Source organism: Marmota monax, unplaced genomic scaffold (genome assembly GCF_021218885.2).
Source record: "Marmota monax isolate L192 unplaced genomic scaffold, Marmota_monax_Labrador192_F-V1.1 WCK01_AAM20220418_F8-fsc00223, whole genome shotgun sequence".
Lineage (NCBI taxonomy): Eukaryota > Metazoa > Chordata > Mammalia > Rodentia > Sciuridae > Marmota > Marmota monax.
This window is the reverse complement of record NW_026692990.1, coordinates 555,707-570,938: the sequence shown is the minus strand read 5'-3', so window position 1 is coordinate 570,938 and position 15,232 is coordinate 555,707. Positions and strand designations below refer to the sequence as shown.

The window sequence follows — 15,232 nt, the reverse complement described above, 5'->3', positions numbered from 1 at the left end:
AGAAATGAGGGTAGGAAACAAGGGCATTCCTGGAAAAGAATAGCTCAAGCAAAGGTATAGATAGTATCAGCAGATGAGACTATTTGTGGATGGTGTGTCAATCCACTGGGGTTGGGGCCTGAGAGGCTGGAAGGGACCAATTGTGGAGGCCTTGAATGACAGGCTAAGGAGCCTTGGTTTAAACCTGCAGCTCAAGGGGACTCTTAAAGGCTGTAGTTATGTCTGCTTTGTGCTTTGAAAAAAGACTATGTAGGCCTCTGTGAGGAGTGAGTAGAATGGAGCAGATAGGAAGAGGGGGGTCATAGCAAAGACCCATGTGCCACAATACCTTGTGTCCCTCCACTCAGCATAGGTTCCTCAGAGCTTGTAGTCCTCCCTGAGAGTGGTTCCTTCTCACTTTCCCTTCTGCTATGTTACCCTCCTCTCATATGACCTAGCATAAATATACCCAATCTGGGAAGTTTTTATTGCCTTCCAGTTGACAATTTCATTTCTAAGCCCCCTAAGCACCTTGCTCAGGGACTTCTAGGTGATACGAGGTATTCTTATGTATCATAATCAAGTTAAGAACTCTTTAAGGACAGGGCACAGTCTATTCTGTTTTTTCATCCTCAATGCCCGGCATGTGTTTTGGCACATGGAAAACTCTCCATTGGTGGAGTAGGGAAAGAAGAAATGAGGGGGGTGAAGAGAGGATCTGGGGTCTAGGATGTAACTCAGCAGTATTGTGTGCTTATCATGTACTAGGCTTTGGGTTCAATTGCAAGCAGAGAGAGAAAACTTGAAGAAAGGGAAGAAAGATGAATGGAGGGAAAAGGGTATATGGATAGGATGTTGGGATGGGCAAGGGAAATACAGAGAGGAAGTGAATAGAGAAAAGGAGAGTACAGAACTAGTATAGGAATATTTTTCTCTTCCTATCAGTAGGGCCAATGCATTAGGTCTAGCACAATAAGTGTCAGGCTTGGAGTCAAACATATCCTGGTTCTGTCACTTACAGCTATTTGCCTTTAGACAAGGCATTTCATCTCTTTGGCCTTAATTTCTCCAATTATGAAATGATGAAGATGTGATAATGCTAATAAGAATAGTGATGTTGGCAGTGCAATTATAGCAATGATAATAAAACTAGTATATTGCTCTCAGAAGGTTGTTTTTGTGGTCATGAAACATCTTGAGAGCAGGCATTAAGTCTTTTTTTTTTTTTGTACCAGGGATTGAACCCAGAGACACTTAACCACTGAGCCACATCTCCAGCCCTTTTATTTTATAGTTTCATTTTCATTTTGAGACAAGTTATCACTAAGTTGCTTAGTGTCTTGCTAAGTTGCTGAGGCTAGGTTTGAACTTGCAATCCTACTACCTCAGCCTCCTGAGCCACTGAGATTATACGCATGCACTACCATGCCCAGCAGCACTAAGTCTTAATACTAGTTTTCATGTGCTTACCACCCATCATGGGACTGGGCATAGAGTATGTACTCAAGAAATTATAAAATTTATAAGAATGTAGTAGCAGTGATATAATATTAGTAGTAATAATGGTAGTAATGTAATCTAGGTAATAATGGTGATGAGGCATTTTTGACACTGAGGGTTTTGGCCCCCTACCTTACTCAGTTTTCTACCAGTGTCTGCAGGAGGGATGTATAACAGAAGGTTTCAGAGACATACCTTTAGTTGGTGTTCCTACCCAATTAAGATATCGTGTGAGCTTCGTGGAGATATAGGTCTTGCCTCTAGCTGGTAAACCCACCATGATCACCATCGTTGGGGAATTGGTAAACTGGGGTATGGATGCTGGAAGACAAACAGAGAGTCAAAAGCTTATCCCCAGAACTATATAATATTCTGGCATTAGCTCAGAGATGTAGAGTTGAAAAGAACATCTCTCCCACCATTACAAAGGAAAAAAAAAGCTGAAAACTGCATACTAATGACTTTCTTTGAACTCATAATAAACTGAGGTTGCAGGATAAATAGCTAACCGCAAACATGTAAAAACAGGCATCTGCTGGGAGCAAGAGGACACAGGCATTTGCTTACCTGGGGCAGATACTGATGAGCAACATATAAACTCCTAAGAAGATGCAACTAAAATTTATAAATGAATTGCTAAAGGCTAGTTGTGGGCCAATGTGAGAATGTGAAGCACATAGGGTCTGTAGACATAGATGGTTTCATATCCTTTTGTTATTTTCTTCCAGGAATTCTACCAGGTGCTGTCAGGGAAGACTGAGAAGGATCCTGAGAAAGATATCTTGTAGTTCTGGATTGGGGAGGAAAATGGAACAAATAACCATTGCTGAAATTCTGCTGAGATCATTGCCTCTATATTCTCTATGGGGTTAAAAAAAGCCTTAATATTTATGGAGAAAGGCAACAAAAATCTGTAGATGAGAGCACTGGTGGAAACTCACTGCTGCTGGTAGTGCAATGGTCAATACCAGACAAATCTACCCTATTCTTCTGAGGGGGAAACCCCCCTTAAACTGCAGAAGGAAGGGCAACAAAACTGAGAGCACTGGTGAAAACTCTGTATATTTAAAGGAGAGAAATGAAGGAAAGAGTTATAATCCAGGAGGGGCAGGAAAATATGCTAGGCCCACCATTACATTTGGAGGGGGGACAGAAATACTTGTGAAAGTCATACCTCCAACACGCAGGGTAAACCTGCCTAAGACTGACTTAATCAGAATAACATGGAATGCTCTAGTCTCCTATTCCTCACTACCAGGCTAAAAATAATAGTGAAGTTGGGCATGGTGGCACATGCCTGTAATCCCAGTGACATAGGAGGCTGAGGCAGGAGGATCTTAAATTCAAGGCTAGCCTCAGCAGCTTTGTGAGAACCTAAGCAACTTAGTGAAACCCTGTCTCAAAATGAAAAAAAGGGAGGCTGAGAATGTGGCTCAGTAGTTAAGTGTCCTGGGTTTAATCCCTGATACCAAAAAGAAAAAGGAGTGAAATATATATATAAAAGATGCAAGAGATAGATTGTCTCCAGGAAGCAGCCCAAAAGGCAGAATCTAGGATAGAATAAAAGTCCAAAGAGACAATGCAGTCATCAGAACCAGACTCAGTTATGATGAAGATTTTTGATTATCAGAGGATTTAAAATAGATATTATTAATGTGTTAAAGGCTCTATTGGAAAAGGTAATCATGAATGATCACACAGATGATTTCAGAAGGTGGATGGAAAGTGTAAGAAATAATCAAATTAAGTGCAAAAGAAATGGAGGAAAAAGGAGAAAGAAAGAAAGAAAGAAATGAAAAAAAGAAAACTGCACAAAATAATAGTTGTGGAACAATACCTAGAAGTGTAACATATATGTGCTTAGAAAACAGAGAGGGAAGAAATAGCAGGGCAGAAGAAATATTTGAAAGCATAGTAACCAAAAATTTCCAAAATTAGTGATTAACACCAAAAAATAGATCTAAAAAATTAGAGGACACCAAGCATAGTAAATTTCAAAAACACACCCATAAATATCAAATTCATATTGCAGAAAATCAGGACAAAAATAAAATCTTGAGCTGGGCATGCCTGTAATCCCAGTGGCTTGGGAGGCTGAGACACGAGGATCGTGAGTTCAAAGCCAGCCTCAGCAACATAGCGAGGCACTAAGCAACTCAGTGAGACCTTGTCTCTAAATAAAATACAAAATAGGTTTGGGGATGTGGCTCAGTGGTTGAATGCCCCTGAGTTTAATTCTCAGTACCAAAACAAACAAACAAGAAAAATAACAAAAAAAATAAAATCTTGAAGGGAGCCAGGAAGGAAAGGGTAGGTGGTAAACATGTTACCTACAGAGAAACAAGGAGAAGAATTATACTAGACTTCTTGTCAGAAATCACATAAGCAAAAAAGTCAGAGGAATGAAATTTTTAAAGTGTTGAAAGAAGAAAGTGCCAATCTAGAATTCTAAATTCACAAAACTATATTTCAAAAATCAAAAGAAGGGCCAGGCACACTAGCACATGTCTGTAAACCCTGCAGCTTGCGGGGTGGGGGCTAAGGCAGGAGGATCACTATTTCAAAGCCAGCCTCAGCAACTTAGCAAGCCCCTAAGCAACTCAGTGAGACCCTGTCTCACATGCGTGGCCCTGGGATCGATCTTCAGCACCACATAAAAATAAATAAATAAAATAAAGGTATTGTGTCCAACTACTAAAAAAAAAAAAAAAAAAGGCTGGGGATGTGGCTCAGTGGTTAAGCATCCCTGGGTTCAATCCCCAGTACCAACCAACCAACAAACAAACAAAAAACAACCCACAAAACACTTAAATATTAAGTAAATGCAGGAGATAAAATGAGATAATAAAAGTGATCAAATATTCACAATGCAATAGCACACCAGAACTTCCTGCTCCTTTATAATTATAAATTAGTATCAATTGATCAACCTTCCTCCATCCCACTGCTTTCCCCAGACTCTAGAAACCACCATTCTGCTCTCAATATCTATGAGCACAACCATTTAGGTTCCACATGTGAGTAAAATCATGTGGTACTTATTTTTCTGTGCAGTGTTTATTTCTGGTATCCCGGAAACATGTACAATTTTTGTGTATCAGTTTAAAAATTTTAAATGACAAAATATAATGAGAAAAGTTAAGGAAAAAGAGGGGAAAAAGAACCAAATCAAATACAATGAATAAGAAATAGCAAGAACAAATACAATGAATAGAAAACAGTTTGCAATGTGGTAGATTTTAATCCAATTATATAAAAATCACTTTCATCATGAATTGCCTAAAGCCACACCAAAGACAAAGATTGTCTTATTGGATAAAAAAGCAAGATCCAACTACAAAACAGTGCATTTTTTGTTGTTGTCTATAAAACATACAGCTGGATCTGATTCTGGAACCTTCTTTAATCTCTCACTAACACAAATATAAAACCTTGATAGAATGTCTGGACACAGATATGAATACTGAAAAGTAAATAGACATATAAGTGGGTGAATCAGGGAAGAACACCAGAGTATGTATAAAGGACCACTTAAACAGTTGGAAGTTCAACATTATATTTTTCTCCTTCAGTGTCCTGAGCCTGAATTCAATATGGCATGAAACCTAGAAGTGAGCATTCTTTAGCAGACAGTCAGATGCACAAGAAAGCTTATAGTCTGAGCTTAAGATATGGAAATGAGAAATTGAGATCAGAGAAATTTCCCCTAAAATCCCTTGGGTTTTTATTTACTCTACTTGTTCGGTTCCACAGTAAAAGTGGCAATAGGAAAAGTGGCCAGAAACATGAGTGGCCCAGAATGAAGCCTCCAGGAATCAAAACTCAACCATGGCATGAGATTCTTTCTGTAGGTTGAGACAGTGTCAGGAGGACACAAGTAGACTTCATACAAGTTTTTCCTCTATCCTCTTGCAACTTTTTCTGGACATGACAATGAGTAGTTTCTGAGTAGAGGACAGAAAATGGGATCCTAGGGAACTGGAAAGTACCAAAAAGACAGGGAAGAGTCAAGATTTTATCTGCGATCTGTGAGTGTTTGATCCTAATTACCATACCAAAGATCTGAAGACTCAATTAGCAAGAAGGCTTTTTAAAAATTTTCTTGTAGTTGTAGATGGACAGAATGCCTTTATTTTATTTGTTTATTTTTATGTGGTGCTGAGGATCAAACCCAGTACCTCACGCATGCTAGGCAAGTGCTCTACCACTGAGCCCCAGCCCCAACACTAGCAAGAAGACTTTTATCCAGATACCAGACTGACCACTAGGTGGTGCACATATAGGACAGCCCTAAATAGTACTACTGCAAAAGCTTTGAAAATTGAATTGATGTTGGAACTATGATACACAGAAGGCTAGAAGAAAAATGTCAACCTTCGCCATACAATGTAAACAAGATTCATAATCTCAAAATAATAATTACAATCTCCAGAATACAAAATCTATCAGTGCTGTGGTTTGGATATGATTTTATTATGTCTCCCAAGGGTACATTGTGATTGAAGGCTTGGTTAAAAGGTTGGTAATGTTAGGAGGGGATGCCTAGTGGAAGGTCCTTAGGTCATTGGGAACATATTAAGGTAGTTTTGTGCAACTGCTTGGTAGTTCTCATGTGACCCCTTGAATTCCTGGTGGATTGTGGTAAAAGGAACAAACCTGGCCCTACCCATCAACTCTTTCTGTTCCTGTTTGAGATGTGACCACTGCTGTTACAACATGCACTCCCACCATGATGTGGTGCCATCTGCCACTCTTGACAGAGGCCAAACCAATGTTCGGCACCTCCAAAACTAGGAGCTAAATAAACTTTTCTTTTATAGTTTAGCTGCCTCAGATAGTTCATGGTAGTAATTCAAAGCTAACTAATAAAATCAGCATGCAAAGAACCATGAAAATCTCCATCATGTGGAAAAAGACAAACAATAGTTACAAACAATAAGACATTAAAATTATGTGTTATAAAATTTATGCATTATAAATATGATTGATGAGCAATAACAATCTTGGAACAAATATTAAAAGTAGAAGAATTCAGCAAAAAATGGAAGATATAAACAAAAATCAAATGGATATTTTGAACTAAAAATATGATATCTGAAATTTAAAATATCAAGAATGAAATAGGAGGGCTAGGGTTGTAGCTCAGTGGTAGAGTGCTTGCCTAGCATGTGTGAGGAACTGAGTTCGATTCTTACCACTACATATAAATGAATAAAATAATAATCCATTGATAACTAAAAAAATGTTTAAAAGAATGAAATAGGAAATATAAACACAGATATTAAAATGAAGGATATTATAATAAACAACTCCAAGCATATAAATTTTTCAGAAAAAAAGCACAAATTACCAAAATTCACCCAAAATGAAATATATTATCTAAATTCTATAACTATTACTAAAATTAAATCTGTAATTTAAAAATTGTCCAAAAAATTCCTCAACTTCAGATGTCTTTGTGGGCAAATTTTGCTACACATTTAAAGAAGAAATAGCACCAATAGCACAATCTGATTAGGAAACAAGAAGGCAGGAAAGTGCTTCTCAGCTTATCCAGTAAGGCCAGCATGACCCTGACTTCAAAACTAGAAAAAAATTCTACCAAAAATGAAAAAGACAAATTAACATTCCTCATGAATACAGGCATAAAAATCCTCAGAAATATCATACAAATGTGATACAAATGTGACCATATATAAAATTAATAATTAATATATCATAGTCAAGGAATATATTTAAAATATATCTAAAATCTGGTTTGACATAGGAAAAACAATCAATATAACACATCCTAAAGAAGTGAAACTCCATAATATACCAGCAGGTAAATAAAAAAATTTTAGCAAAATACAACATCAATTCATGATGAAAATTCTTAACAAACTAGAAATAGAAGTGAGCTTCCCCAACCAGATAAAAGATATCTACAAAAAAACCTATAGTTGCAGCCCACGCTATGGCTCAGTAGTAGAATGCTTGCTTAGCATTCACTCATCATAGGCCTAATTAGAAAATGAAAAACAATAAAACTTTTAAAAGAGAACATGTGAGAAAATCTGCATGTACTGGGTTTGTTGATGAGTTTTTTATTTTATTACAAAAATCTTATCCATGAAGAAGGAAAAAAAGTTAGATTATAAAAAATTTACCTATAAAAATTATTTTTATTTTAAAATTTTTATCTGTGAAGACACTTAAGAAAATGAAAAGAAATGCTTCAGACTGGAAGAACATATTTGTGAATTATATATCTGATGTATGCAGAATATATAAGGAACTTTTAAAACTGAGGTATAAAGAGAAAATGTAATTTTAAAAATTGGCAAAAGAGCCAACTTTGGTGGTACACCTACAATCTTACCTACTCGAGAGGCAAGAAAATTGCAAGTTCAAGGCCAGACTGGAAAATTTAGTGAGATCCTGTCTCAAGATTAAAAAAAAAAATTAAAAAGGGTGGGGATGTAGCTCAGTGGTAGAGCACTTACCTGTATGCATGAGGCTCTGGATTCAATCTCCAGCACTGAAAAAAAATTGGCAAAAGATCTGAAAAAATATTTCACTGACCAAAAAGCACAGATGGCAAAGAAGTTTGCATCAATCATTAGGGAAAAGCAAAAGTACAATAAGGGCTGGAGTGCGACTTAGAGTGCTTGCCTAGCATGCTGAGGCCCTCAGTTCAGTCCCCTGCACCTCGAAAAGGCAATAAGATTCTTAAAATGGCTAAAATTATACACATACACAAACATACACACATGACAATGCTAAATACTAGCCAGGATGCAGAACAAAAGCAATTCTCAATTCTTATTCATTGCTAGTAGGAATCCAAACTGGTTCGGGCATGTTGGAAAACAGAAGACAATTTGGCACTTACTTTTTATTTTTTTTTTAATTTTTTATTTTTGGTACTGAGGATTGAACCCAGAGGCACTTAACCACTGATCCATATCCTCAGTCATTTTTTATATTTTTTTAGAGACAGGGTTTCACTGAGTTGCTTAGAGTCTCACTAAATTGCTGAGGCTGGTTTTCAACTTGGGGCCCTCCTACCTCAGCCTTTCAAGCTGCTGTGATTATAGGCATGTGCCATCACACTCAGCTTGGCACTTACTTTTAAAACTAAATGAAAGGAGAGGAGGGAAGATGGCGGCGAGGGGAGTGCATTACCCCCGTGTGCTGCTTCACTGTGTGGGAGTATGACAAGTCAGGACGGCTAAAGGATATCTTGTTAGGAATTTCCAGCAATAGTGGGGTGCGCCGGAACCTGGAGGAAGGATTTCCATCGCATGAGGATCGGCTACGGGGACTCAAACGCGAGAGGTTTGTCGCACGGAGGGTAATACTGCTTATTCAGCAAATCGCCCCGCGGCTAGAGTCTGCAAGGCGCGCTGGGATAGAGACGCAGGGTTACAGCGCTGCAGTTTCTGCCAGACGCGCAAGCACCGCACTCAGGGCTGAATTCTGGGTTCGAGACGGGGAAGGAAGCGGTCCATCTCGGTTCTCCACACCGGTCAGACCACAGAGGAGGCCAGCAGCCACCATGTTGGTAAACTGACGTCACCACACCTGTTTTTGACTGACCGCAGCTCATTCAGCCATAGAACAGGTAATTTCAGGCTGCAATTCGCCTGCGGCTTGCAGACAGATTGCTAGGGTTCAGCGCCTGGGGGCTTCTTAAAATCTGATCTTATCGGAGTGAACACGGAGCGCGGGGCGGCCAAGTCCCGGCTCCCGGAACCGTCCCGGAACCGCCCTGGCTCCGGGCTGCGGAGCCTGCGGAGGCTGCTTCTTGGACCCTGCTAATATCAGAGCAAACACGAAACACCAAGAAGCCGAATTCCAGCTCCCGGAACTGAGCCCGCGGGGACTGCTTCTTGGAGCTTACACTTATAGGAGCTTACACCGAGCACAGAGCGGCCGAGTTCCGGCTCCCGGAACCGTCCCGGAACCGCCCTGGCTCAGGGCTGCGGAGCCCGCGGAGGCTGCTTCTTGGACCCTGCTACTATCAGAGCATACACCAAACACTAAGCGGCCGAATTCCGGCTCCCGGAACTGAGCCCGCGGGGGCTGCTTCTTGGAGCCTACACTTATAGGAGCTTACACCGAGCACGGAGCGGCCGAGTTCCGGCTCCCGGAACTTACCTGGGCCGGGGCTAGGAGCCCGCGGAAACTGTGTCTCGGTCCGGGTCCTGCTGAGGGCAGGTCAGGACTCACCCATTGCTTGGGTTGCCTGGCAAGGGGAACGAAATGCTGCCATTCGCATAGGATACCAACATGGCAGAGATCTGATGTCAGCAGAAAGCGGTGGAGGAGAGATCTTCATCAATACCAGCAGTGACATAAGCAGTTGGTCTTCTGGTAAGGGGGGTGAGGCTCAGTCACCCGAGTCTCCTCAATTTGTCCTCGAGCCGGAGGGAAGGAGCCGGGCCGCCGCCAGCCCCCGGAGCAGGCCCAGCGGCTCGCCAGCGTGGTGACCGCGTGACCCCAATTGGAGAGGGGGCGGAGCGGAGCCGCCACCCACACCCGCCAGGTGGGCAGACCCACGACCCAGTAGTACATGGGCGTGGTAGGAGGGGCAGGGCAGAGCCGCCCTTCGCCCTTGCAAGGTAAACAGACCTGTGACAGCCTGGCAGGTCAGGCCCAGTGGCCTGCCAGTGTGGTACACACGTCACCCCAACTCGAGTAGGGGCAGAGCAGATCCTTATCCCACGCCCGGATCAGGCCCTGCCGGTGTGGTGGTCACGTGACCCCAATTGGAGTGGGGGTGGAGCGGAACCGCCACCCGTGCCCGCAGGGTGAGCAGACCAGTGATCAACCTGCAGATCAGGCCCAGGGGTCCGCAGGCGTGGTAGGAGGGGCAGGGCAGATCCGCCGCCCGCGCCTTCAAGGTAGGCAGACCTACAAGAGACCGGCGGATCAGGCCCAGGACCCTGCCGGCGGGGTACAAACACCACCCTAATTGGAGTAGTGACAGAGCAGAGTCGCCTCCCTTGCCAGGAACAGACCCAGCATCCTGCAGGCGGGGTAGTCACGACACCCCAATTGGAGTAGGGGCAAAGCAGAGCCTCCCCTCGTGCCCGAAAGGTGGGCAGATCTGCGACCGACCAGCAGGACAGGCCCAGTGGCCTGCTGGTACGACAGACACGTCACCCCAATTGGAGTAGGGGCAGAACAGAGCCGCCACCAGCTCCCAGAACAGGCCCAGTGACCTGCCGGCGTGGTAGCCACGACACCCCAATTGGAATAAGGAGAGAGCAGAGCCGCCGCCCGCACCTGCAGGAAAGATACGCAAGCAGTATGAAAAGACAAGGAAAGAAAGGACCACAAGCAATGCAGGTCAACGCAACTTTAGAAGAGGTAACAGCTGCAGCAGATGGAATGTCAGATAAAGAATTCAGGATATACATGCTTCAGATGATCTGGAGTATCAAGGAAGACATTAAACAGCAAAATCAGACAATGAAAGATCACTTCGACAACGAATTACGCAAACAAATCCAGGAAGCAAAGGATCAACTATACAGGGAGATAGAGGTTATAAAAAACAAGCAATCAGAAATCCTAGAAATGCAGGAAGCAATAAACCAACTTAAAAACTCAATGGAGAATACTACCAACAGAGTAGAACACTTAGAAGATAGAACATCAGACAATGAAGACAAAGTATTTCAACTGGAAAAGAACATAGACAGCTCAGCAAGACTGTTAAGAAACCATGAGCAGAACATCCAAGAAATATGGGATAACATTAAGAGACCAAACTTAAGAGTCATTGGGATACAGGAAGGTACAGAGCTCCAAACCAAAGGAATGAGCAGTCTATTCCATGAAATAATACAAGAAAACTTCCCAGACTTGAAGAATGAGACAGAATCCCAAATCCTAGAAGCCTACAGGACGCCGAATGTGCAAAATCATAAGAGATCCACACCTAGACACATTATAATGAAGATGCCCAACATACAGAATAAGGAGAGAATTTTAAAAGCTACAAGAGAAAGGAAGCAGATTACATTTAGGGGCAAGCCAATCAGGATAACAGCTGATCTTTCAACACAGACTCTGAAAGCTAGAAGATCCTGGAATAACATATTTCAAACACTGAAAGATAATGGGTTCCAACCAAGAATTGTGTATCCAGCGAAATTAAGCTTCAGGATGGAGAATGAAATTAAAACCTTCCACGATAAACAAAAGTTTAAAGAATTCGCAGCTAGAAAACCATCTCTTCAAAACATCCTAGCCAAAGTATTACAGGAAGAGGAAATGGAAAATAACAATGAAAACCAACAGTGGGAGGTAGGACAGTAAAGGGGGGGGGAAACAATCAAAGAGGAAAACAAACAATGTTTAGTAACAGAAATAAACAAATATGGCTGGAAGAACAACCCATATCTCAATAATAACCCTAAATGTTAATGGCTTAAACTCACCAATTAAGAGACACAGGCTAGTAGAATGGATCACAAAACAAGACCCAACAATATGCTGCCTACAGGAGACGCATTTGATAGGAAAAGACATACATAGGCTGAAGGTGAAAGGTTGGGAAAAATCATATCACTCATATGGACTTCGGAAACAAGCAGGCGTGTCCATACTCATATCAAATAAAATAGATTTCAAGCCAAAGTTAATCAAAAGAGATAAAGAGGGACACTACATACTGCTTAAGGGAACCATACACCAACAAGACATAACAATCATAAATATTTATGCCCCAAACAATGGTGCAGCTATGTTCGTCAAACAAACTCTTCTCAAGTTCAAGAGTCTAATAGACCACCACACCATAATCATGGGAGACTTCAACACACCTCTCTCGCCACTGGACAGATCTTCCAAACAAAAGTTGAATAAGGAAACTATAGAACTCAATAACACTATTAATAACCTAGACCTAATTGACATATATAGAGTATACCACCCAACATCAAGCAGTTACACTTTTTTCTCAGCAGCACATGGATCCTTCTCAAAAATAGATCATATATTATGTCACAGGGCAACTCTTAGACAATATAAAGGAGTAGAGATATTACCATGCATCTTATCTGATCATAATGGAATGAAACTGAAAATCAACGATAAAAGAAGGAAGGAAAAAGCATATATCAATTGGAGAATGAACAATAGGTTACTGAATGATCAATGGGTTATAGAAGACATCAAGGAGGAAATTAAAAAATTCTTAGAGATAAATGAAAACACAGACACAACATATCGGAATCTATGGGACACATTGAAAGCAGTTCTAAGAGGAAAATTCATTGCTTGGAGTTCATTCCTTAAAAAAAGAAAAAACCAACAAATAAATGATCTCATACTTCATCTCAAAATCCTTGAAAAAGAAGAGCAAAACAACAGCAAAAGAAGTAGAAGGCAAGAAATAATGAAAATCAGAGCTGAAATTAATGAAATCGAAACAAAAGAAACAATTGAAAAAATTGACAAAACTAAAAGCTGGTTCTTTGAAAAAATAAACAAAATCGACAGACCCTTAGCGATGCTAGTGAAGAGAAGAAGAGAGAGAACTCAAATTACTAGCATACGGGATGAAAAAGGCAATATCACAACAGACACTTCAGAAATACAGAAGATAATCAAAAACTATTTTGAATCCTTATACTCCAATAAATTAGAAGATAGTGAAGGCATAGATAAATTTCTTAAGTCATATGATCTGCCCAGATTGAGTCAGGAGGATATAGAAAACCTAAACAGACCAATATCAATTGAGGAGATAGAAGAAACCATCAAAAGACTACCAACTAAGAAAAGCCCAGGTCCCGATGGGTATACAGCAGAATTTTACAAAACCTTTAAAGAAGAACTAATACCAATACTTTTCAAGCTACTTCAGGAAATAGAAAAGGAGGGAGAACTTCCAAATTCATTCTATGAGGCCAACATCACCCTGATACCTAAACCAGACAAAGACACTTCAAAGAAAGAAAACTACAGACCAATATCTCTAATGAACCTAGATGCAAAAATCCTCAATAAAATTCTGGCGAATCGGATACAAAAACATATAAAAAAAATTGTACACCATGATCAAGTAGGATTCATCCCTGGGATGCAAGGCTGGTTCAATATACGGAAATCAATAAATGTTATTCACCACATCAATAGACTTAAAAATAAGAACCATATGATCATCTCGATAGATGCGGAAAAAGCATTTGACAAAGTACAGCATCCCTTTATGTTCAAAACTCTAGAAAAACTAGGGATAACAGGAACATACCTCAATATTGTAAAAGCAATCTATGCTAAGCCTCAGGCTAGCATTATTCTGAATGGAGAAAAACTGAAGGCATTCCCTCTAAAATCTGGAACAAGACAGGGATGCCCTCTCTCTCCACTTCTCTTCAACATAGTTCTCGAAACACTGGCCAGAGCAATTAGACAGACGAAAGAAATTAAAGGCATAAAAATAGGAAAAGAAGAAATTAAATTATCACTATTTGCAGATGATATGATTCTATATCTAGCAGACCCAAAAGGCTCTACAAAGAAACTATTAGAGCTAATAAATGAATTCAGCAAAGTGGCAGGATTTAAAATCAACACGCATAAATCAAAGGCATTCCTGTATATCAGCGACAAATCCTCTGAAATGGAAATGAGGACAACCACTCCATTCAAAATATCTTCAAAAAAAATAAAATACTTGGGAATCAACCTAACAAAAGAGGTGAAAGACTTATACAATGAAAACTACAGAACCCTAAAGAGAGAAATAGAAGAAGATCTTAGAAGATGGAAAAATATACCCTGTTCATGGATAGGCAGAACTAACATCATCAAAATGGCGATATTACCAAAAGTTCTCTATAGGTTTAATGCAATGCCAATCAAAATCCCAATGGTATTTCTTGTAGAAATAGAGAAAGCAATCATGAAATTCATATGGAAAAATAAAAGACCCAGAATAGCAAAAACAATGCTAAGCAAGAAGTGTGAATCAGGCGGTATAGCGATACCAGACTTCAAACTATACTACAGAGCAATAGTAACAAAAACAGCATGGTACTGGTACCAAAACAGGCGTGTGGACCAATGGTACAGAATAGAGGACACAGAAACCAATCCACAAAACTACAACTATCTTATATTTGATAAAGGGGCTAAAAGCATGCAATGGAGGAAGGATAGCATCTTCAACAAATGGTGCTGGGAAAACTGGAAATCCATATGCAACAAAATGAAACTGAATCCCTTTCTCTCGCCATGCACAAAAGTGAATTCAAAATGGATCAAGGAACTTGATATCAAATCAGAGACGCGCCGTCTGATAGAAGAAAAAGTTGGCTACGATCTACAGTCGGTGGGGTCGGGCTCCAAATTCCTCAATAGGACACCCATAGCACAAAAGTTAATAACTAGAATCAACAAATGGGACTTACTCAAACTAAGAAGTTTTTTCTCAGCAAAAGAAACAATAAGAGAGGTAAATAGGGACCCTACATCCTGGGAACAAATCTTTACTCCTCACACTTCAGATAGAGCCCTAATATCCAGAGTATACAAAGAACTCAAAAAATTAGACAATAAAGAAATGCAAATCAAAACCACCCTAAGATACCATCTCACTCCAGTAAGATTGGCAGCCATTAGGAAGTCAAACAACAACAAGTGCTGGCGAGGATGTGGGGAAAAGGGTACACTTGTACATTGCTGGTGGGACTGCAGATTGGTGCAGCCAATTTGGAAAGCAGTATGGAGATTTCTTGGAAAGCTGGGAATG

The 15,232-nt window shown here is 40.5% G+C and overlaps 1 protein-coding gene across 8 annotated transcripts in view; it reads right to left on the bottom strand.

Moving 5' to 3' along the window:
- Pfkfb1 (6-phosphofructo-2-kinase/fructose-2,6-biphosphatase 1) overlaps positions 1 to 15,232 on the bottom strand; it is a 61,967-nt gene that overhangs the window by 27,083 nt on the left and 19,652 nt on the right. For 6 of the 8 annotated variants that reach the window (XM_058582029.1, XM_058582028.1, XM_058582030.1 and 3 more), the window contains exon 2: positions 1,675 to 1,800. In XM_058582029.1, the coding sequence (XP_058438012.1) occupies positions 1,675 to 1,800 (126 nt within the window). Of the gene's footprint in view, positions 1 to 1,674; positions 1,801 to 2,046; positions 2,270 to 7,964; positions 7,990 to 15,232 lie in introns of those variants that run through there. The other 2 variants (XM_058582033.1, XM_058582031.1) reach the window with 2 other exon arrangements.